The 23920-nt window shown below is 40.4% G+C and overlaps 1 protein-coding gene across 15 annotated transcripts in view; it reads left to right on the top strand.

Moving 5' to 3' along the window:
- The window catches only part of LOC5570893 (dual specificity tyrosine-phosphorylation-regulated kinase 2), a 414629-nt gene that overhangs the window by 355196 nt on the left and 35513 nt on the right, over window positions 1-23920 (top strand). For all 15 annotated transcript variants that reach the window (XR_002500512.1, XR_002500511.1, XR_002500510.1 and 12 more), the window contains 2 exons: window positions 12690-12828; window positions 12949-13120. Coding sequence is in view for 12 of the 15 variants with exons in the window: in XM_021844970.1 (XP_021700662.1) it covers window positions 12690-12828; window positions 12949-13120 (311 nt within the window). In the remaining 3 variants the exon portion in view is untranslated. The remainder of the gene's footprint in view (window positions 1-12689; window positions 12829-12948; window positions 13121-23920) is intronic.

Raw genomic sequence — 23920 nt, 5'->3', positions numbered from 1 at the left:
CGTGTTACCAACATCTAGTTTGCCACGCGCTGACAGCGTGAGTACCAGGACTCAAAGTGTCAAATATTTTTTTAAAATATAAAAAATCATCCTCTACAACATGGCATTGAATAAACCATGATAAAGTACATTTAAAGGTAATTATAAATTATTTCAGTTTTGGGACAACAGCGCCACTAGCGTTCTACTAATATTTCTATTATCATAACTGATCGGGCTTCTCCTTTTCGACCCCTGCTCACCCCTTAGTTCCCACCGAAGCTTTTGACCCAGCAGCAGTTGAGCTTCCAAACGACGCTGCGTGAAAGTTTTCCCCGCTCATCCAGTTCCCGGGTTATGTTTCCACTGAACTTTGCTCTTTTCCACGGATTGTTTAGCAACTCATTGCGGGCTTCATCCGAGAGGCACGTGCTTCGCGGCCTGAGTTAGTTATTTTCAACTCCCTGAAAAAAAAAAGAAACATTAACAACCAATGAACTGCCGCAGGTAGATAAAAATGACATTTTAACTTTCCGCTCGACTATGGAAGTCGTCCACGTCGAATGAAAATGTCAAAGCATCAACCGAGTTTCCAAGAAAATTTTCGTCAAAAAAAAGTGAGCAGAGTTTTCCCAACATTTTACCGCGTGGGTCGTGCGGGAGCGCTCAAAAGATCAACCGTGGATAATTCATTAACAGGGCACCGAAACTCATTAAGTCCCATTATGCAATGATGTCCTTTGAGCTTGAGGTTGTCGTGTTAATGGACGGTTATCTAAACAAGGAGCGCAAACTTTTGTCGTTTGCAAATTATCGGCCGAAAAGCGGAACTTCCGCGATTCACTGTTATTAATTTGAACTTGCGCGCAAAGGACAATTTTGCTTTTGAGGCTGTTTATTGTCTCGTTGTTTTCGTCAGCCGAAGTACAGTTTGAGAAGTTTTGTGTTGTTCCTTCCGCTGTTCTCGATTTGCGGTTGTTTGTTTATTTTTGAACGAAGGGATTTATCATTTGTGTAATCGATGTGTGCAACGACAGCTAGCGGAAGGATTCCAACTAGGACACGTGGATTGAAGTCGAAGCAGTCAGTGGTGGGTGGCAAGGAAGTGGAAATGAACGAATGCTGCCTTCAACCCTTGCGTCAACCAATTTATTTTGTTAGCTATGAGCCACATAAGGAAAGCAAACCAAACGGCGCTAAAATATATCAGTTCAGGATCCGATAACGAGTTAATGATCTCGATGGTAAACACATGTCTAAATTGTGGTTCATTAATTAGATGGTGTATTTATGAGAGGTAAATGGCTGGGCATGGCGTACCATTGGTACCTCGCGTACCTGCAGGAATAAAATAGACCCCTTTGTGCGGTCCTTAGCCTCTTGCCCAGCAACTCCTATCCCTACCTCCTCGTGGTACTGGCCGGGGTACGATTAACCTTGGGGAAGATCGGGTAACCAACCCCCGGTGGGAACTTTGGTCGTATGCTGACAGGGAAGGGGGGGTTTGCTTTTGCAAACCTGGAGCGTCTGTACTCCACGTTAGGAGCGGCTCACAACAGCGTCTGTTCCCCATGTCAGGGGCGGCTGATCATCGTCCGAGTGCCAGAGAAGGACTCTAAGCTAAACTGCGCACTATGGCCCTCCGAACATTTAGGGGGAATGGTCCTCCGGAAATTTAGGGGGTTGGTGTCAGGCCCTGCGAGCCAGCCGTAAAAACACATCAGCACAGGAACGTCAACGAGAGAATACGGACCGGAACAATCGGCAAAGACCACAGCGACGAAAATGGACTAGCGATTGGAAACTCGGTACGTGGAACTGCAAATCTCTCAACTTCATTGGAAGTACTCGCATACTGCAGGAGGTGTGCTGGACAGGAACATTGGTGCGAACGTTTAGAGGTAATCATACTATCTACCAGAGCTGCGGCAACACACGCGAGCTGGGAACAGCTTTTATAGTGATGGGTGATATGCAAAGGCACGTGATCGGGTGGTGGCCGATCAATGAACGAATGTGCAAGTTAAGAATCAAAGGCCGATTCTTTAACTTCAGCATAATCAACGTGCATAGCCCACACTCCGGAAGCACTGATGATGACAAGGACGCATTTTACGCGCAGCTCGAACGCGAGTACGACCGCTGCCCAAGCCACGACGTCAAGATCATCATAGGAGATTTGAATGCTCAGGTTGGCCAGGAGGAGGAGTTCAGACCGACGATTGGAAAGTTCAGCGCCCACCGGCTGACGAACGAGAACGGCCTACGACTGATAGATTTTGCCGCCTCCAAGAACATGGCCATTTGTAGCACCTATTTCCAGCACAGCCTCCCGTATCGGTACACCTGGAGATCACCTCAGCAGACAGAATCGCAAATCGACCACGTTTTGATCGATGGACGGCACTTCTCCGACATAACCGACGTCAGAACCTATCGTGGCGCCAACATTGACTCCGACCACTACCTGGTGATGGTGAAACTGCGCCCAAAACTATCCGTCATCAACAATGTACGGTACCGACGCCCGCCCCGGTACAATCTCGAGCGGCTGAAACAACCGGATGTCGCCAATGCGTACGCGCAGCATCTTGAGGCAGCGTTGCCGGATGAGGGCGAGCTCGATAGGGCCCCTCTTGAGGACTGCTGGAGGACAGTCAAAGCAGCCATTAACGACGCTGCCGAAAGCGTTGTCGGATATGTGGAACGGAGCTCAAGAAACGATTGGTTCGACGAGGAGTGCCAAGAGGTTTTAGAGGAGAAGAATGCAGCGCGGGCTGCAATGCTGCAGCATGGTACGCGGCAAAACGTGGAACGATACAGACTGAAGCGGAAACAGCAAACCCGCCTATTCCGGGACAAAAAGCGCCGCCTGGAAGAGGTGGAATGCCAAGAGATGGAGTTGCTGTACCGTTCTCAAGAAACGCGGAAGTTCTATCAGAAGCTCAACACATCCCGCAAAGGCTTCGTGCCGCGAGCTGAGATGTGCCGGGATAAGGATGGGAGCATCTTGACGGACGGACGCGAGGTGATCGAAAGGTGGAAGCAGCACTACGATGAACACCTGAATGGCGCAGAGAACACAGGCACAGAAGGTCAGGACAGCGAAGGCGATGGCTACGTCAGCACAGCGGATAGCGGAAATCAACCAGCTCCCACGATGGGGGAAGTTAAGGATGCCATTCAACAGCTCAAGAACAACAAAGCCGCTGGCAAGGATGGTATCGGAGCCGAACTCATCAAGATGGGCCCGGAAAGGTTGGCCGCTTGTCTGCATCGGCTGATAGTCAGAATCTGGGAAACGGAACAGCTACCGGAGGAGTGGAAGCAAGGCGTTATATGCCCTATCTACAAAAAGGGCGACAAACTGGAGTGTGAAAATTATCGTGCAATCACCATCCTAAACGCCGCCTATAAAGTGCTATCCCAGATTCTCTTCCGTCGTCTATCACCTATAGCAAACGAGTTCGTGGGAAGTTATCAAGCAGGTTTCATCGACGGCCGCTCGACAACGGACCAGATCTTTTCCGTGCGGCAAATCCTCCAGAAATGCCGTGAGTACCAGGTCCCTACGCACCATTTGTTCATCGATTTCAAGGCGGCATACGATAGTATCGACCGCATAGAGCTATGGAAAATCATGGACGAGAACAGCTTTCCCGGGAAGCTCACAAGATTGATCAGAGCAACGATGGACGGTGTGCAAAACTGCGTGAAGATCTCGGGCGAACACTCCAGTTCGTTCGAGTCTCGGCGGGGACTACGACAGGGCGATGGACTTTCGTGCCTGTTGTTCAATATTGCGCTTGAAGGTGTCATGCGGAGAGCCGGACTTAACAGCCGAGGCACGATTTTCACGAGATCCGGACAGTTTGTTTGCTTCGCGGACGACATGGATATTATTGGGAGAAAATTTGAAACGGTGGCAGATTTGTTCACCCGCCTGAAACGCGAAGCAACAAGAGTCGGGCTAATGGTGAATGCGTCGAAAACAAAGTACATGCTGGTTGGCGGAACTGAGCGCGACAGGACCCGCCTAGGAAGCAGTGTTACGATAGACGGGGATACCTTCGAGGTGGTGGACGAGTTCGTCTACCTCGGATCCTTGTTGACGGCTGACAACAATGTTAGTCGGGAAATACGGAGGCGCATCATCAGCGGAAGTCGTGCCTACTATGGGCTCCAGAAGAAACTGCGGTCAAGAAAGATTCACCCCCGCACCAAATGCACGATGTACAAAACGCTCATAAGACCGGTAGTCCTCTATGGGCATGAGGCGTGGACTATGCTCGAGGAGGACTTGCAAGCTCTTGGGGTTTTCGAACGCCGAGTGCTAAGGACGATCTTCGGCGGCGTGCAGGAGAACGGCGTGTGGCGGCGAAGGATGAACCACGAGCTCGCTCAACTCTACGGCGAACCCAGTATCGTGAAGGTAGCTAAAGCTGGAAGGATACGCTGGGCAGGACATGTTGCAAGAATGCCGGACAACAACCCTGTAAAGATGGTGTTCGCCACGAATCCGGTCGGAACAAGAAGGCGTGGGGCGCAGCGAGCTAGGTGGATTGATCAGGTACACCAGGACCTGGAGAGCGTGGGTCACAGTCGAGGATGGAGAGAAGCGGCCATGAACCGAGGGAATTGGCGAAATATTGTTGGCGAGGCTTTATCAAGATAATTGATGTAAAGCCAAATAAGTAAGTAAGTAAGTAAGTATTTATGAGAGAATGGGAAGCGCCACAGTGACTAGAGTGAGTTCATGTCTTGATATTGGAATCCTCGTTCTATGAATGATAATGGTGAGCTGCTCAATATTCCAACCAGTGCAGGGAATGGTAATAGTAACTTACCATCTTACCGTCAGGCTAAGGCCTGGCTGGCATCGGCTGTACGTAGGAGACGTCTCCATTCGACTCGGTCGATGGCTGCTTGTTGCCAGCCACGCATTCTGCGAAGGGTCCGCAGTTCGTTCTCAATTTGATCGACCCATCTTGCCCACTGCGCACCATGTTGTCTTGTGCCGGTCGGGTTGTATTCGAGAACCATTTTCACCGGATTGCTATCTGACATTCTGTTGACATGCCCGGCCCACCGCAGCCTCCCAATGTTTGCGAGGTGGACGATGGTTGATTCTCCCAGCAGCAGGTGCAATTCATGGTTCATCCACATTCTCCACGTCCCGTCTTCAATCTGCACTCCGGCGTAGATGATCCGCAGCACCTTCCGTTCGAAAACACCAAAGGCGCGTTGATCCTCTGCACGTAAGGTCCATGTTTCGTGCCATCACCTTGCCTTAACCCTCTGCGAGATTCGAAGGGACTCCAGAGTGTCCCTGATACTCGGACTACGCACATCACTCGCTCCATCGTCGCTTTGCTCAATCTTATCAGTTTGTCCGGGAAACCGTATTCGTACATAATCTGCCATAGCTGATCCCGATCGATAGTATTATAGGCCGATTTAAAATCGATGAATCAATTATCTGTGGGTACATTGTATTCGCGGCATTTCTGCAACACCTGGTGGATGGCTAATATATGGTCCATTGTAGCTCATTCGCCCATAAATCTTGCCTGATGTCGCCCAACGAACTCTCTAGCAATTGGTGATAGACGGCGCGGTATGAAATATAGGAGAGTACCTTAAAGGCGGCGCTCAAAATTGTGATCGTACGATAATTGGCGCAATCCAATTTTTATATCCTGTAAAGAATAAAACAATATGTTAATCAGTCCACAGTCCGGGAAGTCTCCCTTCTGCGCCTACGGGAGACTGTATTTATAGCTCAGAAAACCAGTAGGTACGAACATGTAAATGGTACCAAAATCGTAAGGAATAATTAATACCACTTGGATAGGTAGACATGACAGTCCTTTCCCCTTCAGAAACTTTCTAATAACTCTTCAAAAAGCCACATTCACGTTACAGCAACTCATACAACGAACAATCGAAATTACACCCAAAAATACCACAATTGTATCTTCAAAGTATTTCATGACTACAACAAAACATTCAAATCATTGGATTCATACTGCTCAACATAACATTTGACAACTTCGTCAACACTAAAGAACAATTTCGTTCATCTCAATACCTATAGCAATCGCTTCTCAAAAGAACAACTATGTTCACAATATACGACAATTTCGTCAGCTCTAAAGAACAATTTAGTTCAACTCAAATTGGTAATTTCACCATACTTAAATAGATAAAATTGGTAATTTCACCATACTCAAATAAATAAAATAGGAAAACTCGCCACCTCAAAGAAAAACGATAATCGCCAACGCACGTTTCCATGATCCTCGTCGCCACTTTTATATCCTGTAAATAAAGAATAAAACAATATGTTAATCAGTCCACAGTCCGGGAAGTCTCCCTTCTGCGCCTACGGGAGCCAGTATTTATAGCTCAGAAAACCAGTAGGTACGAACATGTAAATGGTACCAAAATCGTAAGGAATAATTAATACCACTTGAGATAGGTAGACATGACACCAATTTGTCGCTCTCTTTGTAGATATACGACATACGACACCTTCCATCCACTCCTCCGGTAATACTTCCTACAGCGCAGTGCAGCGCTCTTGCAAGTACATCGCCACTATTAAGATGCTCATCGTAGTGCTGCCGCCACGTTCGTTCGTGAGAAGATTTCCGTCACAGTCTCTGCACGTATCGGCTTGTGGCACAAAGCCTGTTGTTCACCAAACCAAGCAAACGGTTCAGCTTCTCGTAGAACTTTCGTGTGTCTTTAGTGTGGAACAGCTCTTCCATCGCTTCGCGATCTCGTTCTTCTTGTTGACGCTTCTTTCTCCGGCTGATCCAGTATTGTCTGTTCCTTGCCTGTTTATACCGTGCCTCGTTCGCTCTCGTGCAGTGTTGCAGCATTCTCGCCCATGCTGCATTCTTCTCATCCTTCAACTTCTCGCATTCGCCGTCGTATCAGTCGTTTCTTTGATTCGAGGCCGCTGAACCTAGTGCTGTTGTTGCGGTGCTACCTAAGGCGGATCGTATATGCCTCCAGCCATCTTCAAGAGTAAGGGCGCCAAGCTGCTCTTCCGTTGGTAGGGCCACTTCCAACTGCTGCGCGTAATCTTGGGCTATTTCTGAGTCCCGTACTGCCGTGAATCGCAAGTCAGTCCCATCTGCATTTTCGTCAAATTTGAGTTGATTTCAGTTTTCAACATCTCTTCTAATGCTCTTCAAGCTGCACTAACGAAATAGTATGATTTGTTTGGAAAAACAAGAAAAACAGCAAGCCAAATTGTCCCATAACGAAAAGTAATCACATTTCAGTCCCACTACAGACTTTCGCACCATTGAACACAAAAAGGCAACTTGTTTTGATCATTTTTATATTTTTTCGGTAAGATTTCATAGTGATAAGCAAGTTGTGAAAGTTTCATTAAGATTTAAACATGTTGCGATCCTCTGGAATTATTCTTATCGTTGGGTCTCCCTTAGTGTGGGCAGTGTGTGTTGATAATGCTGTAGTTGAAGAAACGACCTTTTATCCTTATCTTGCACACCCTTGCGTTGATCGGTTGCCACCCGATAACGCGTTGCCGCATCTTGCCCAACACTAGTTCGTCAAAGATTATCCTGTCGCAACCTGCGAAACCAAGTAGCTTGCAGTTCCATGTTCTATGTTTCCAATTGTCATCCTTATTCTGTCGCGTGGGTCTTTGTCGATTGTTCCGGCTCGTATTATCTCCTATGTTATTTGCAATATGGTTTTGAACGGGTGGCTTATTGGGCCTACGCTAACACTCCCTTCTCACCCGAGCGCCATCGTGCCAGCTCTGTTTAACGTCTCAACTAACACTAGGACAAACGCGCTGATGGGTCTATCACCTTAGATTTAGCTGGGCGCGATTCAACATTTCTCACGCAGCCGTTGGATACCAGAACAGACGCGGTTTGAGCCGTACAACTTGGTGAACAAACGCTCGAGACGTACCTCCTCAATCTAGATGATTTCAGAAGGACAACAGTGCCCGCAGGCTGCACTACCAGCTAAGTACGCAACCCTTAGCTTTGACCCGTGGAAACGTGAGGTAGGAACTTATGAGGATCAGAGCTGTGTTGGATGCTCCTTCCTAGTTGTCGACTCACCATTTTGCAGCCCATGGGAATGTTAATAGTATGTAGTAGGTTTGAATTTCGAACAAAAAACGAATTTAGTACTATACCATTTAGTTCCACTAGAGTTTGTATCTTTTAACAGATACGCGTATTTCGACCTCAACTGTAAGGCCGTTTTCAGTGTCGTGTATTCTTGCTATTCTAGGCATAGAAAATGCATTTGACCGAGTTCGGCTTGATTATAAAATGAAAAAATAATAAATCGTACACTTCAGGTTAATTATCAGAACCCTAGTCAGAGAGACTTTCTGTAAGCTAGCATTTTAGGACCAATATTATACAATATTTTCACATATGACGAAGCCTGCGTTTAATCGGTAGTAGATTGCAAAAAAAGTTTGGATATTTTTTCTTCATACTTGCAAAAATGGAAGATTTATCTTAAAACAAAATTTTGAAAATTCTGACTTTCTGAAGCTTCCTTCCTGATGTAGTACTAATGAGTTACATAGAATATCCAATATTGAAATAAATGTGGAATAATATTATTAATGATTTAAGACAAAAATCGTTGCAATCTTCTATTGCCACTGTTAATGCGTTTAGCTATAAGTATGTTGTTCCGCTCAGGAAAAGCAAAAATTTCTGCGGAAGAAATGGTCAAGAAATGTGAGCTCCATTTGAATTGACATTTCTTTTAAAGAAAAATGTTTTCTTGAGCATTTCTAGCAAGAAATTTTCAACACATCGAGACAGGCGTTTACTTTTCTGTTGAAGTGCATACTTCCCATTACATATCTACCTACATAGGTAAAATTAATTCAAATCGAAGAGTGCCAAGCTTCATAACGTACGCGAAAACATTTCTCTACCGACAAAATCAATCTTCCGTTTCCGTTTATGGGCTTCTTTAAGCCGAATATTGAATAAGCTTTTAAATTGATTAAAGTAATAATGTGTAGTAGTGTGAATTGAAAAATAGTGGAAATGTGTTTTTTGTGCTGTGTTTGATACATCGGCCTGATTGTAAAATGTATGTTAGAAAGTTTTCTGGAGATTGCAGCGAAGGACTGGCCTCATTCGAATTCTTTGATGAGTTTGTTCCATAATATCAGGCCAAAAAGATGCTTTTATTATTTCATTGTCAACATAATAAAATTGTTTGAGTTTTCTCGTATTCCACCTCCTGGGATTGTTTTCAACGTTTTGGTTACGGAATTTTCATGATCGAAAGTATTGTCGCACCGCCACTAAACTGGACAGCGCACAACTCACTCGCGTCGTACCTCAACTCGCCGCGATTTGAAACCGGGTTTTTTCCGTTGAACTGCATTTTAACGTTTTTCATGAATACAGCTAACTAATCAGATATTAGCGCAACGCTCAAGGACCGAAGATAATTAAATTAAAAAAATGTGTTTGACTTGAATTAAATAAATAAATAATGAATAGTTCGTCACTCTGTGTCGGCAAAAACTTTCTTCAAGAACACTCATCAAATGAAAATTAAAAAAATTATATTTTTAATAAACAATAACTTTTTCACCACAGATGCCGACATACATTTGTCTACGTTTATAATGAAGCCATAAAAATAGTTATATTTAAAATCAAAATTTCTCGGGTCGCATCACTTACCAAGGCAATTCTTGATCATGTAACTTTTCAACCCTTCCCACTAACATAAATCCTTCCTGCGACAACCGTGGAGATGCAGTGGTGATCTCGATCTCTGGTAACAACGGTAGTCACACTAACATTCCTTCCTCTCCTCGATGACCGTAAGGACGTGGCCGGTGCCGTTATTGACTTCATTATATTCTGAGCTCTCGAATTGTGCACATTGAGAATGGTTAGCTGATCCCAAGCCCCGCTCATTGGTTCTCTGTGCATTTTTGATTTTTCTAGTCAATCACGAAGTAGCAAATACGAATTGTACGATCATCTATGCTTATGCTTATGCTTATATATCTAGGTTGAGTTAATTGAAAGAATAGTTTTCTCCTACAAGCAGGTGCAATTAACTAACCTGTACAATTTCTGAACTGATACCGCAAATGAAATGTAATATGTTGTTAACAAAATGTTAATGGAAGCTTAAATTAGTTTTACAAAATAAGGATGATGGTGTTATCTAACACTGAACAACTAGATATAAAAAAAATTAATGTAACGTTTGAAATAATACTAATGCAGAAATAAAAAAACCGCCAAAAAGAAGAAGATGAAGTCTAATTTGATACCAATCTTCTATAAAATTTCACTATTTTAGAAATCAAGTACAAATAAAATATCTAGCGTTTGGATCTATATATATAACAACTGTGCTGTGATTCAATTCAAAGGTCACTCTGAAAAAGCTTTCTGCATAACATTCAGCTAAAAAAAGTGACATTAAGCAACTAAAAATAATCATCCTTTTCATTTATAGCGAGAGACGGTTTTCAGATACCAAATGGCCCAAGAATACAAATACACAAAATCATTAAGAGTGCCATCCCAAAAAAGGTACAACATGGTAAGCAAAACACGTCCAGTTTGTGTTCGTCGTCAAAACATTTTCCCTGCCAAAGGCTCAACTTGCAGTCCTGAAGCTTCTGGAGCGAAAATATATAAATCATGAGTTTTGCCTTGCTTGTTGGTGAATGTCGAGGGTTTTTCATTTTCATTTCGAGGTTGAATATTAGAATGATGCTCAGCGGGGATCGAATGACGCTGCCAACGGCTTTTGTATCTTCTGAGATAAAGGTAGTCGAGAAAAAAATGTTAGATTTTTTGGATTTAATTGGATGATTTGTGCATGTTTTATGAGGTGTATGAAAATTGAAATTAATGAGGATGAAATGGCCTTTCACAAAGGATTTGCCTTTTCCATAGTAATTTCCACGTAAACTTCAAATGACGTGTGCACAACCAAATTCCTTCTAAATCACTTCAAACTTTGGGAGAATGATTTCCACCATAAAGCAACCGTTTATGCATAGGGGAGCAAAAACCTCAAAATTTGCATTGGTTCAATGGTACAGCCTAACTATATGAGCCTGTTTGGAAGTTATCATAGTTTGCAAGATTCTGAAATGTCACTCGTTACGCGTGTAGATGTGATAACCTGTACTCCAAGTAGTTCATGGGTAACTTATTTCCACTACGGATAATAACTACGGATTTTAACAATAATTACCAATCAATGTTGCAAATGCCATGTCCTAAAATTTGAAATTGAATTATCAGAAAACATGCCATCTTAGGAGCAATCAACCACCATCTTTATGCCCAATTATCGTTTGCATTAGTCACGTCCACGAAAACGTCTTAAAACTTGCCCATAATCGCCCACCCCGTAGCTAATTGACGTTTGATCCATAACCGTTCGGATTCAAAATTGCATCACAAAGCAATAAAAATTAAAAGCTCGTCGTCGTTCTCCTAATGTATTGCCTCCAGACATGAAAGCTCACGTTCACGTTCATGGCAACCAACCAGAAACGTGCCCGAGGTCGTTCTTAGGACAATGTCGGTTTAAAACTTCAAGTGATTAACTGGGAAACTTTGCCCGTTCGAAACTACCGCTGAAAAAGCTACCGTAAACAAGCGCGCTCCGAAAGCCGGGACCAGATTTGTTTATTGACAAAATTGCGCACGTCATACCGAGGTATAACTATATGCCTTATGGGGTCACTATGGGAAGTTTCCTATAGTCTGGTGGCCATAACTTTCAAATCAACATTCAAAAACATTAAAAAAATAGATTTGAGTATTGTTCCTTTAAGTTCTGCCCTAATTACTTATCGTTTGACAGATACACATATTTCGAACACCACTTGTAGTCTTCTCCAGTGTCAGTTATTCACATCTACTCGCTAGTGGCTGCGAGTAACCAACACCGAAGAAAACTACAAGTAGCAGGCGAATACGCATATCTGTCAAAAAATAAGAAATTATGGTGGACGTAATAGGTACAATTCTCAAATCCACTCTTTCGATTCTCTTTTTGGAGATTCTGCTCAGAGGGCTTAATTACGTTGAAGAGGTACAACCTTATTGCCCAAATCTACGCGTTTTTTTTTCAGCTACAGCGACAAAAAAATCGCCGCGATTTTGTTGTTGTGTCGCTGCAACCACTCTTATTTGGAACCTTCTAAACTGAAAAAAAATCACTGCGAAATCCCGTCGCTGTAGCTTAGACACGCGCATCAAACTGTGCTCACAACAAAGCATCAGCGAAATCGCAACGATTGTTTGTCGCTGTAACCGTTAAAAGTCCCTTTGATTTGGGGGTGCCTTTAAGCATAAGCATTGATGAACGTACAATTCGTAGTTGCTACTCTGTAATTGACCGGAATAATCGAAATTGTACAGGGAACCAGCAGATTGGATGTATTGACTATAATATAATTAACGAATTATAACAAGTCATTTTAACGATTTTCGGCCACCCGATTGCCCATAGTGGGGTATGTCGTCTTGGCCTTTGGCTCCGCGGGTTGAAGGAAGTTTAATCGTGATTTGTGCCAAATCATCATTCCACGTGCCATGCGATAAACTGTCACTGCCAATAATGGCTCGGCAGCACGCAGATGCTCTTCATCATCGATTAAAACCGAATCTTTCCATTCCTATTTGCAGCCTGAACCTGTATGAACTGATAAAAAAGAACAACTACCAAGGATTCAGCCTCAGCCTCATCCGACGGTTTTGCAACTCGATAGTCAAGTGTTTGCGATTGCTCTATCAGGAAAACATCATCCACTGTGATCTAAAACCCGTAAGTGTTTCCCCTATATCTAGGGATCGGTGCTGGCTTTCCTCGGGGCATAATTCCACGTAAGCCCCCTTTTCCTATCACTATTTGTCACCACCGTTTGGTTTTGCTTCCCCATTCCAGGAAAACGTTCTACTCAAACAACGAGGTAGCAGTCTGATAAAGGTTATCGATTTTGGCAGCTCGTGCTATTCGCACCGCAAAGTCTACACCTACATCCAGTCCCGCTTCTACCGGTCACCGGAGGTCATACTGGGGCTGTCGTATGGGACGCCAATTGATATGTGGAGCTTAGGTGAGTACATATTGTCGTTGGGGATTCCGAGAGGGGAGGAATGTTGAGCTGGGAAAATCTGGGAAAATAAACGATGTGATGAAATGACAGTCACTATAAAGGACTATAAAAGAGAAGCATCATTCCAGTTATGCCTATATTTTCAAGTCACTAGATTCTACGATAAAATGACTGCATGCAGGCTAGACTTTAAGAGAGGTCTCCTCTAGTTCCTTTATAGATTTTTCCAGAAAAACTTCGTTTTATACACTCAACAGCTTCATCTAAGAATTTATATATGTTTTCCTTCTTGGATGTCTAGAAGGTTTCTACTATGAATTTCTTGAGCAAAATCTACTACAGTTGCTCCAAAAATACGAGCACGAATTTCTCCAATAATTCTAATATCTCATAATATCTAATATCTAATATCTCTAATATCATCACAATTCAGCAGACATTCTTCTAGATTTTTAAGCAGAAATCTTTCCAGTTATTCTATTCAGGAATTTAACCCGAGTAATACACATGTCATAATTAATGCATATTAACTCTTATATGACAAAATCAAGTAATATAAGAGTTCATATGCATCAATTATGACATGTGTGTTCCTTGGGAATCAAAAGCATTTAGCAGAAACCGTGTCAGGAGCTCCATCATATATCTATCTAGTAAATAAATCAGGAATCTAGCCATAGAGGCTCCCAATCAGAAGTTCTTCCCAAAATATCGTTCAGTAAACATTTTAGGGATTCTATTCAGTACATTTTCCAGAAATAAATTCTGAAATTGGTTTGAGGATTCATGCAAGACCTCTCTTAGGGATTTCATTCAGCAATTCGTAAAAGAATTCCATTCAGGAATTTTTCTAATGATCCCATTGAGCACATCTTACTGAAAGTCTTATAAAGAATTCTTCTTGGTATTCCATTAAGAAATTATTTCGAGAATTCAATTGAAAGATCCTTCCAGATATTCCATTCAGAAATCCTTCCATATATTCCATTCAGAACTCATTATTGGGATTTTATTTAGGAATTCTTTCAGGAATTTCATGCAGAACTCCTTCTAGGCATTTAATTTTCAAAATAATTTATGGAATTTTTTTCAGGGACCCCTTCTTGAATTTCATTCTTTCTAGGGATTCCATTCAAAAACCCTTCCAGGAATCCTTACATGAATTCCATTAATAAATTCCATCAGGAACCTTTCCAGGAATTACATTAGGAATCCTTCCAACGATTAAATCAGTAATTGTAAGGATTCTATCAGGAAAGATTATATCAGAGATTCCGACAGGAATCCTTAAATTATTTCAGAAGAAATTCCAGATACTCCAGATGGTTTTCAAGCAAAAATTTTAGGATAGATTTCAGCAAGCATTTTTCCAGAAAATCCAGTCTTCATATAATCAATACAGAAATCCTTCCAAAGCATTCATCAGAAATCTTTTAAAGAATTCCGTCATTTATATTTCTAGTAAATAAATCAGAAATCTAGCTAAAAAAAATGACCAAGGCTTCTGTCCAAAAATCCTTCCAGAAATACCGAAATCCTTCCAAAGATCCATTGGGAACCATTCAAGAATTCCTTCAGGCCTCCTTCCAGGGATTCTATCAGAAATCCTTCCACAGATTCCATCACGAATCCTTCCAGCGATTCCATCAGGAATGCTTCCAGGGATTTCATCAGCAATCGTTCCAGGGATTCTATCAGGAATCCTTCCAGGGATTCCATAAGGAATCATTTCAGGTATTCTATCAGGAACCCTTCTAGGAATTCCATCAGGAATCCTTGCAGGGATTCTATCAGTAATGCTTCCAGGGATTCCATCAGTAATCGTTCCAGATATTCAAGGGAATTCCATCAGGAATCCTTCCAGACATTTCATCAGGAGTCCTTTTAGGGTTTCCATCAGGAATCCTTCCAAGGATTCCATCAGGAATTCTTCCAGAGATTCCATCAGGAGTCCTTCCAAGGATTCCATCCGGAACACTTCCAGGAATTGCATCAGGAATCCTTGCAGGGATTCCATCAGGAATGCTTCCAGGGATTCCATCAAAAATCATTCCAACAATTCCATCAAGAATCTTTCCAGAAATTTCATCAGGAGTCCTTCCAGGGTTTCCATCAGAAATCATTCAGGAATTCATCAGGACTCCTTCCAAGGGTTCCTTTATAAATTCTTCCATGGAATCCATTAGGAATTGTTCCACAGATTACATTAGGAATTCTTCCAAGGATTCCATTGGGAATCCTTACAGGAATTCCATCAGGAATCCTTGCAGGTATTCCATCAGGAATTCTTGCAGAGATTGCACCAGTAATTCTTCCAAGAATTCCATCAGAAATCCTTCCAGGGATTTCATCCAGAATCCTTTCAGGTATTCTATCAGGAACACTTCGAGGAATTCCATCAGGAATGCTGGCAGGGATTCCATGTGGAATGCTGGGAGGGATTCCATCAGAAATGCTTCCAGGGATTCAATCAGGAATCTTTCCAACGATTCCATCAGAAATCTTTCAAGAAATTTCATCAGGAGTCCTTCTAGGGTTTCCATCAGAAATCCTTCAGGAATTTATCAGGACTCCTTCCAAGGATTGCATCAGAAATTCTTCCACGGATTCCATTAGGAATTCCTACAAGGATTCCATTAGGAATCCTTTCAGGAATTCCATCAGGAATCCTTGCAGGTATTCCATCAGGAACCCTTGCAGGGATTCCACCAGGAATGCTTCCAGGGATTCCATCACGAATCTTTTCAGAAATTTCATTACGAATCCTTTCAGGGTTTCCATCAGGAATCCATCCAGAAATTTAATAAGAAATCCTTCCAAGGATTCCATCAGGAATCCTACCAAGAATTACATCAGGAATGCTTCCAGGGATTCCATCAGTAAACGTTCCATGAATTCCATCAGGAGTCCTTCCAGAAATTTCATCAGGAGTCCTTCCAAGTACTCCATCAGTAATCCATTCTAGTATTCCATCAGGAACCCTTCCAGGAATTCCATCAATAATCCTTCCAGAGACTTCACCAGGAATCCTTCCAGGGATTTCACCAGGAAACCCTTCAGAGATTCCATCAGGAATCTTTTCAGTGACCTTCAGGAAACTTCCAGGGAGATTTAAACAGGAATGTTCTCAAAAACTTCATCGGAAATTTATCTAAAGATTCCATCGGGAGTGTTTCCATAAAATCCATCAGGAATTCTCCCACTTATGGGTTTCCTCTTGGGATTCCAGCAGTTTTTAGCAGGACCTCCACCAGAAAGAATTCTTCCATGGATTCTAGCAGGAACCCTTCTGAAAACTATGATAATATTCATTTCAGGGATCAAAAAATGTTTGTTTAAGGAGTTTTAGCAAGAATAATTTCAGAAATTACACCAGCGATCATTTTAAGGATTCTAGTAGGAATATTTCCAGGTATTTTGCCATGAAACAATTCAAGGATTCCATCAGGAATCCTTCCAGGAATTTCATCAAAAATCCTCCGAGAAACTCCATAAAAAATCATTTCAGGGATCATTCTACGGATTCCATTTAAATGCCTTTAGGAATTCGATCAGGAAGGTTTTCGAGGATTCCATCGAGAATCCTTTCAAAGATTTCATCAGGAATCCTTCTAGTGATTCCATCAGCAATCCTGCCAGGGCTTCTATTATGAATTCTGCCAGGAATTACATGAGTCCTTCTAGGGACTCCATAAGGAATCCTTACAGGAATCCAGGGATTCCATCAGGAGTTCTTCCGAGGATTCCATCAGGAATTCCTTCCAGGATCCGAGATTTCATCAGGAATCCTTCCAGAGATTTTTTCAAGAGTGCACATCCGTGGAATTGTTTTAAAAATTCATTAATTTTTTTTCAGATAATCTTCATTATGTGCCCTGCAAAATTCTTAGAAATATTTCACATGTTGATTAAAAAATTACAGGGATTACCCATTTGTTTTAAAGGAACTCTCCATGAATTCCACTAAGAATTCATTCAAAGATTTGTCCATTTTTTCATTATTCCTGTCTTGATTTCCCTATGACTAAAAAATCAATAGCAATATATCATGAATTTCAGGGATATCTATAGATATTCTCCCTGAGATTCAGTCCGCAAAGATTGTTTGTTTTTGAATGCTTACCGAGAATCTTGACTCTAAAACTCTAATTGAGAATTCCGTCACAAATCATCTAGACTTTTTTATAGCATTTAGCTAGGAATTCTTTCAGAAATGTCTTCTAGGATTCCTGAAGGATTTTTCCTGGGATTCATCCAGTGATTCTTTTAAGAATGCCTTCACAGATTCATTTAAGAATTCTTTGAAAATTTCATCAGAAATAAATAAATGTTTTTTTTTTTCTGAGATTCCCTCTCACTTTTTCCGGAAAAGCATTAGGAGCTTCTTACGATATCTGATCAGAATTGCTTTTCCTAAAGTATCTCTAGCAATTCTCTAATAACCTTCAAGGATTCATAGGGCTCTCCTTTTTTTTGTTCTTCTCTGCATTACGTTCCCACTGAGATGGAGCCTGCTTCTCAGCTCTTCGAAGAGCACTTTCATATTTACAGAGGCGTGCCCACGTTTATGGACAGGACAAACGTTGGCAAGTATTTTGTGCACAGTGAAGCCAAGAAATAAAAGTCTTATGCCTTCAGAACATATATATCACTAAGATTTAAGAATTTTTTTTTACATTACAACAAGTATTACTGTATGTGTTTTTTCATGATCTGCTAGAGGAATTTCATCAAAAATTATTTCAGGTATGTTTAGATATGACTTCGGAAATTTCTAAAGGTGTACATTTAGCTATTAGGTATTTCCCAAGAAATTCCACCACGAATATTTCTAGGGAATTTCTCCAAGAATTTGGCTAAGGATATCTGAAGAATTCAGTCTGGATTTTCCCAAGGAGTACTACAGATATGGGATTTCTCCTAAGATTATTTTGGAAATCATCAAAATTCCTCCAAAAATCCTTTTAGAAAATTTTCAAGAAGGTCCTAATTTCTCCAAGATTGATTTTATCCAGTGATTCAACATGTACTTCCCTTGGACATTTCCTGTGAAATTGCCTTTCGAAATTTTATCTAAAAGTTTATCTGAAGATACCTTCAGTAATTGTTCCAGAGATTCCTTCTTAGATTTCTACAAAAAATCTTCCACTAATTCTATGAGATTTTCTAAAGTAAGTCTTGAAAGTTCTTTTTGTCAATTCTTCCAGAAATGTCTCATAGAACATTTCATAGATAATTTTCTGAGATAATCGAAAATAAAAACTAATCGTACCTCAGGAAAGTATTTCGCAGGATTTTCTGAAGGAATTTCTCGAAAAAGATTGGACAGCATCTCGATACAAATTTGTGCAGGAATGATTGGAGGTATTATTAAGAAACTGCTATAGTATTAACTGGTGCAAAACTTAAATAGACTTTTGAAGATTGCAGGGATATGTTTTGAGAAACAATTCAAGAAATATTTTGAAAATCTGCAGGGGTGATATTTGGATTGAGAAATTCTTAGAAAAAGAAATTGTTGGAAGAACCTCTCAAGGAATTCTTCGGTTCTCGGGAGGAAATGTGGATTATTTCTCGAAAAAAAAACACATGAACAGGTGAACATGAAAACCCATAGGCTATTTTTTTTTTCAAAAACTCGTAAATAAATCTTTGTGAAAATCCTCTGGAGAAATTCTGTGGAAATCTTTATAAGATCTCCTAAGTAACAATTGGAGAATTCGGTTGAATGATTAGTGAAAAAATATCTGCAGGAAATTTTCGGATAGTTATAGAAACAAATTTTAATATTATCTGAGGGAATTAGTGGAGTTATCGTAGATTTCCTGGAGCAAATTCTCGAAAAATTCTACTTAGCCTTTAAATAACGATCGTGGGAATTTGACGAAATCATTTTTCAAGAACTATTCTTAGTTACTTCCAATGTCTACGGCATTTTTTATTCTACTTCCAATGTCTACGGCAATTCAGAAATCGCTAGCACCACCACACTCGTGCTTTATATAACATGATGCGGCTAGTTTTAGATTAATCCATAGTTTCTACCAAAGATTCTTCAAGAATCTTCTGATAATTTTCTATAGATGTTCCAAAAACTTCTCATGAAGTACTTCCAGGAATGCTCACGGAAATTTGTCCCAGAACATATACATGGTTGGTCGTTGATATTTTTAATAAATCTTCCATTTATTCATTTTGGAATGCCATAGAAGATTGCTCCATTAGTTTTTCAAACGATAAAAGAAGTTGATTATAACAATTCTTACAGTTTGTTTACCAAGATTTTTACTATAGATATTATTAATCGTTCTTCACACGAGCCAGATATTTTGGGAGTCATGCACAAACCATGTCTCGCTTCATGAGAAACCATGAAACACCTTACCATTCTCCATAAGAATAAGTAGGACGTTGATCGAGTTTGTAATTGTTATATTGAACAGATGATAAATAGTTTAATTTATTTTCAAGCTTCCTGCTGGTCTAGTTTTGATTGTAATTTTGCTGAATCGTGGCTAGGACAATCCTTTGACTGTCCTACCCAGGTTTTTTCGTGCGTTGTCCTACCTATCCTGCCCACATTTTCCGCGCCACTGCATTTATAAACCGGAAGAGTTTTAGGAGATACCCCTGATAGAGATTTTGGAATAGCATCGGAATTATTATTGATATATCTGGATCAACTCATATAACAAGCATCGTTACTAAAATTCCATGTGTTGTGTTGCGACATTCAAGGAGAAATCCTTAATTTACCTTTCGAGAAGAAATCCTCAATTTGCTGCAGAAATTATTGAAGGAATTTATGAAAAAGTCTAAAATGTCTTTAAAAGCAATACCCACTTTGAGAGATTATTAGAGATATTCTTATATAATATTAATAATATTTTAAAGAAATCCTTAGTCAATCATTCAAAATTATTTCTAAAAAAAAACATTTCGGAAGAATTCTGAGAATAGCGTTTTTATGTAATGGAAAGGAATTTCCTCAAAAACTGGACTGCTTCTATATGCATAATTGCCTCATTATTGAATTTATATATGGGAATAGGGGAAGTAAAATAGTTGTCACTACAAAAATTCTAAAACAATAGAACTTGGAGGGATTTCCACAAATCCAGAAGAAATAGCTGTTAGAAATTGATGGAATTGTTTGGAGTGATTCCTGAAAGATTTCTTGGAGATTTTATACAGTGTTGATAGACTCAAACTCAAAATCTCAATCAATACGCTCTCCCGTGAGAGCAAACTCATTAGAGATCTGCTTCGCAAATCTCACGCTTGAGATTTTGATGCAAAATCAACTCAATCAACTCAAACCGTAAAAAATGATTCAGTCGCAAAACCCGGCAAAAAGTCTTGAAATCCGAATGTTGTTGTTTACGTTAGAAAGGATTAACATATTTTTACCAGACTAATAAGAAATTATTGCCGTGAGTGAGTATACTGTGGAAATACGAGACAATGAGTTGAAAAGGTGAGCCAACTCATCCATGATTTTTTGACTGCTGAGTTGCATGATTGACAACTCACGCATGAAAAATCTCAAGCGTGAGTTGTGAGAAATTGAGTTTTTCACAACACTGATTTTATACTAAAATTGATTGCGCAATCGATTAATTCCTTCAAGATTATTTTGGAAATTCTAAATTGATTTAATTTTAGAGAGGTCGCTGTTTAAATCTCAAATTAAAATTCAAAATTCTGTTATCACATATAACAACGTTTCCTTTTTTACTTTACTGTCTCAATAATGTGCTAATTTCTAGGAAATGCTCATTTGTTGAGCACACGCTTGTTTCCCGTTCCAAGCCTGACCATCCGCCTGAGCTGGTGATAATTAAATCGAACATGCAACGTTACCATTGAAGTGCGCTGCCACTGTGTGCCACATAGTAACTACCACAGCGCTGGTCATGGTTTGGGGTGAAAAGGTACCATTTTGTTCCTAAGAATTTACACTGTAAAAAATTAAAGCTTCGTCGTTTTCGTGAATTCCTCATAAAATTGCTATCTATTTTTTTGTAATAAATTGTATGTAATCGAGTAATTGGTTGATATAAATTGTTTCACCTAACTACTTACAATAATTCGAATGTAAATTTACGAAATATCCACGTGATGTGATATCACAATTTCTTGTTTGCTGTGCACAATCAGTCACACGAACCAGTCGTAGCTCCCAGTTGGGACTTTGGGATACCATTTCACCTAGGGGAGTGTCGATGAAAACTTACAGTGAAAACAACTTTTTCGCATTGCAGTGGTAAGCCCCAACTGTTTCCCATTCCAATCGTGGCAGATGCTCAGCAAACCGGAAGGTGAGCGGTCGTTTACCGGAGATAGGTTATGCGAGTGCGTGCCGACTGCCGATGGACGATCTCGATAACGGAAATTGACCTTGGTGCAAGGCCGTCAGAATATGTACACCCTCGCTTCTGGGTTGGTCAAATGAGTTCAATGTATCGGAATAGATATTGCTTCTTTTCCCAGAATGCCATCTCCCCGAATATTAGTTTCGCGAATGCTATTTATCAGAAAAGTGATGCAGATTAAATAAGGGGCAAGACAAACAATGAGCAATTAAAAGAAGGAGATATTTGGTCGATCTCGACAAAAAAAGGAAATCAGGAAAATGATGAATCAGCTTAAAACTTTTCAACACTTTGATCGTTTCGTAATGATACCGTGAACGCAAATGCTCTTGATCGATTAATTTAAATGATTTAAATGATTGGATTTGCATAGCTTCACAAAAGATGTCTCTTCATTGTTAGATACTAACGTGGAAAAGGTTTTTTTTTTGTCAAGCCACTCAAATCAGTATCCAATCATTAAAATAGCGACATATTACCATTAGCAATGTATTAAGAAAAAGCTACACATTATGCATTCTTCTTCTTTCTGGCGTAAAGTATCAACAGGGATAGAGCCTGCTTCTTGCCTAAGTGTTCTAACGAGCTCTTCCACAGTTATTACCTGCGAGTTTTCTTTGCCAATTGTCCATTTTTGCATGTCAAAACCGTGAGGTAGCCACGAAGATATTCTATTCCATGGGAAGTCAATAAAATGTTAAACCCGAAAAAAATCTCGACCAGTGAGATTCCAACCTACGACTCTCAGCTTGGGGAAAACAATAACCAACAATTTTGATTTGAAAGGGGCTGATTTTGTGTTAGCTTTAAACAAAAGATATGAAACCTTAGAATGGAATCGTGAACATGTTTTGTGAGCTTGGCCATTTTAGACACTAGGTTTTAAAGCACTTGGAACATATTTCTGAAGGAACTGATAGACATCGAATTCATAATTTCATACGATTGTACGGTATCATTATTAAAAGTATCATTATTAACGAGATTTGCAGGTTGGCTCATCTCGGATTATACGGTATGACGGCTCCAATTTCAAGATTTTTGTTCCGATTACATGGGAATCAAATTGTGGATGGTTGGCCATTCCAGAATATTTTGAAAACGGTTCTAACAAGAGCTTTTGACCTCTACCGTATTTTGTACTAGATTTTCTCCTGGGAGTCCTTCATGAATTCCTTTAAAGATTGTTCCAGAAAGTCTGCCAGAGTATGCTCCATGGGTTCCAATAGGGATTTCTTTGGCAACTCCAAGAGGGATAACCTAAGGAAATCCAACTGCGATTCCTTCAGGCATTCATTCTTTTAAGGATTCATTGGACTATTCCACCAGAAATTCCTCCACGAATTCTACCGGGAACTCCTTCAGGAATTCCACAAGAAATCAGAGAATTCCACCAAAGGCTTTGTTTTGTGATTTCCTCAGGGTTTTTTAATGAAGGATTAAAGATGCAATGATGCTTCTGAACATTCCTTCAAAGCATTCCATAAGGCATTCCCTAGAAGTAGCTTCCAGGGAACGAGAGCTTATTTTTTTCAATAATTGTCATCTTGAATCCTCCATTTTTCTCCAGGTATTCCTACAGCAATTCCTCAAAAAATACTCCTGATACCCCTTAAAGATTAATCCATTAAATTCTTAAGAAATTCATCAAATTATTTGATCAGGTATCCATTTAGTAATGCTGAAATAGCTAAAGGTATGTCAGCATTTATATTTCAAATGATTTATCTGGTTTCTTCCGAAATTCGTAAAGAAATTCTTCTGTGATTCTCCAGTAGTTTCTTTTTGAAATTTTCTAAAAAAACTCTTGTTTTGAGATTGATCCTTCTAATCCAAAAACAATTTCAGTGACTTCCTACACAAATTTTTATTTATTTTACTAAAAACATTTTCAGAGATTTCTCTTGAGCTTCCTCCTTAGAACTCGTCGTGGGAAGGTTACAATTACTCATCTAAAGAACAGAGGCCTCCCTCTTGGAATGCATCCTAGAATGCATTTCAGAATTTGTCCAGGAATTGCTCTAGAGATTTTTCTTATATGAGTTTCTTCAAAATTCATCCAGAGATTTCTTCAAAAGTTCTTGCAGGAGTTCCTCCAGGAATTCCCACAAGTGTTCCTTACGGTATTTCTTAAGGAATATCTATAGCAATTCGCCTAATTATTTCTTTGAGCAATTGTGCAAGAAGACATCCAGAAATTTCTTCGGGAATTCCTCTTGGTTGTAGGACATTTCCTAGAATGACATTCCCCAGAACGCCATTCTCCAGAATGACGTTCCCCAGAATCCCATTCCCCAGAATAGGACATTCCCAGAATCGTTTTAATGCATTTTTCAAAAGCGGGATGAAATAAATATGGTTTTATTTAGTCTTTTTTTGTTAAAAACATGTACTCACCGAATTGATTCGGCTTCCCAGACGCTTC

This window comes from Aedes aegypti, chromosome 2, assembly GCF_002204515.2.
Source record: "Aedes aegypti strain LVP_AGWG chromosome 2, AaegL5.0 Primary Assembly, whole genome shotgun sequence".
Taxonomy (NCBI): domain Eukaryota; kingdom Metazoa; phylum Arthropoda; class Insecta; order Diptera; family Culicidae; genus Aedes; species Aedes aegypti.
Note: the sequence above shows the minus strand (reverse complement) of the source record. Positions and strands in the feature narration are given on the sequence as shown.